This window comes from Morone saxatilis, unplaced genomic scaffold, assembly GCF_004916995.1.
Source record: "Morone saxatilis isolate NCDOM2014 unplaced genomic scaffold, NCSU_SB_2.0 Contig7, whole genome shotgun sequence".
Classification (NCBI taxonomy): Eukaryota; Metazoa; Chordata; class Actinopteri; family Moronidae; genus Morone; species Morone saxatilis.
Genome location: NW_023340246.1, coordinates 22,682,993 through 22,684,995, shown reverse-complemented (window position 1 = coordinate 22,684,995; position 2,003 = coordinate 22,682,993). Strand labels below are relative to the sequence as shown.

The 2,003-nt window shown below is 41.0% G+C and overlaps 1 protein-coding gene across 1 annotated transcript in view; it reads left to right on the top strand.

Moving 5' to 3' along the window:
* LOC118340424 (beta-taxilin-like) overlaps positions 1 to 1,968 on the top strand; it is a 5,724-nt gene extending 3,756 nt beyond the window's left edge. The window contains exon 6 of the mRNA XM_035678387.1: positions 489 to 1,968. Within this exon, the coding sequence (XP_035534280.1) occupies positions 489 to 1,530 (1,042 nt within the window). The 3' untranslated portion in view covers positions 1,531 to 1,968. The remainder of the gene's footprint in view (positions 1 to 488) is intronic.
* The last annotated feature ends 35 nt before the right edge of the window (positions 1,969 to 2,003 follow it).

Sequence of the window (2,003 nt, the reverse complement as noted above, 5' to 3'; positions counted from 1 at the left end):
GTACTGTTGGGTCTCTGTAAATGTTATAAGGAGTTCGGTCTAGACCTGCTCTATTTGAAAAGTGTCCTGAGATAACTTCTGTTATGAATTGGCGCTATGCAAAAATTGAATTGAATTTAATTTAATTGATCATTTCAAGCGTTTTTGTAATTTTGTTGATCCTAAATTGCAGAAAATATAAAACATCTACATTTCAAGGTCCACGGTAATTTCTTACACACTTCTCATTTCCGGTTTGTCAAATACAGCTGCCAGCGGTGTTCAGTTAGTTGCAATTGCCGCTTCACTGCTAGATGCCACTAAATCCTACACACTGGTCCTTTAATCTTGTGCTGTGAATTGACACATTTAGAAAGAAAAATTAAGTATTATTTAAGGAAAACTACCAGATGTTTTTAAATGGAGGCTATAGTTTTTGAAAGTACTTCCTGTTTGCTATTTTTGGAGAGGATTAGAAAATTCCATTACTGTATCTGAAAGCCAAACTAATACCAAATTCTAATTTATATTTCTAGTTTTTTTCACATAAAATCACACTTTCTTTGCTTCTCATTATCTCCATTGTTCCTCCTTCTGTTCCAGAGAAATGAGAAAAACAAAGAGTATGAGCTGTTCGTCCTGAAGATTCAGAAGCTGGAGAGGTTGTGTCGTGCCCTGCAGGAGGAGAGGGTTGTCCTCTACAACAAGATCAAGGATGTCCGCCAGGCTAACTTGAACCTTCCATCAAAGGTCCTTGTTGACATCCCTGACACTGAGGATGCTGATAAATCTCCCCTGCTGAACCCTGAGGAGCTGCAGGAGATCCTGGAGGAGGACCCTGTCCTAACGGAGGACATGAACCGTCTTAAGGAGCAGCAGGCTAAGCTGCAAGAGTTTGCTTCCTCCCTGTTTGCCACACCCAGCGACAATGAGGAAGAGGTCAATGATGAAGTGGACCCTAAAGAAGACATGGTGGCTTCTGCGTTTGATCACTTCAAAACCAAAACTCAGGTCAAAGAGGAGGCAGTTTCAGCCCCTGAGCAGGTGGAAAAAGTAAAATCAGAGGCAGCAGAATCGGTTCTCCCACAGCCAGATAAAGTTGAGGAGGTTCCAAAGCCAGCAGTGTCGCCACCAGAAGCTCCAACACCCGTGGAGAACACTTCTGAAATTATACCAGCAGACGCAAAACCGCAGGTTGAGGATAAAGAGGTGCAACCAGCTAAACCAGATGAGGAGATCCAACAGCAACCTTCTGAACCAGTACCAACATCAGAGCTGGAGAAAGTCAAGATCAATCCAGCAACAGACCCAAAACCAGAAGCAAAAGAGGCAGAGGTCTTGGTTGAGGCCCGTGAGGTCAAACCAGTGGTCCCAGTGGAAGATGAGAAGGTCCAGGCTGAACCAGTTCAAGGACCAGAAGCGCCAACCAAGTCAGAGTCAGCTCCAACCTCTGAAAACTCAGCTACAATGACCGCCTCTTCCAATGCCGACTCCTCTAAGAAGCAAACACCAAAGAAAAAGAAGAAGAGGAATGGAAAGAATGCTAGTTAAAGTTTAGGATGTGCAGAAGGTGTGTGTGTGGTGTTATTTGGGATAGTGCGTGTCTTCGTAGCAGAAATCATACAGTGCTTTAGCTCTTTTTGTAAAAGTTAAAATCTTTGGTTTGTCCAAACTGGTGCAGCTGACATGTTGTCACAGTCGCTATCTCAAGATAAGACAAATAAACCAACTGTATTTTACAGTTTGAATGTCTAAATTAACATTTAGTTTGGTCTGAAAGAGGGAATGAAACGTCTTCCTCAAGTGTAACAAAGTCTAAGAAATATTTAATGTTAAAAAAAGGTGAAAAAACGTTTTTGCCTTCAAAATCAAAATTCCAAAAGAAATCCATTGGTTGCATCTATGCTGGTAAAATATCAGTGTCTCTTTTAAACTATAAGTCACAATGCATTGCAACAACTCCAATAAAGTGATTTTTTGACAATTTTACAACTTTTGTGTGTTCTTTTATTCCATTTTGTTAA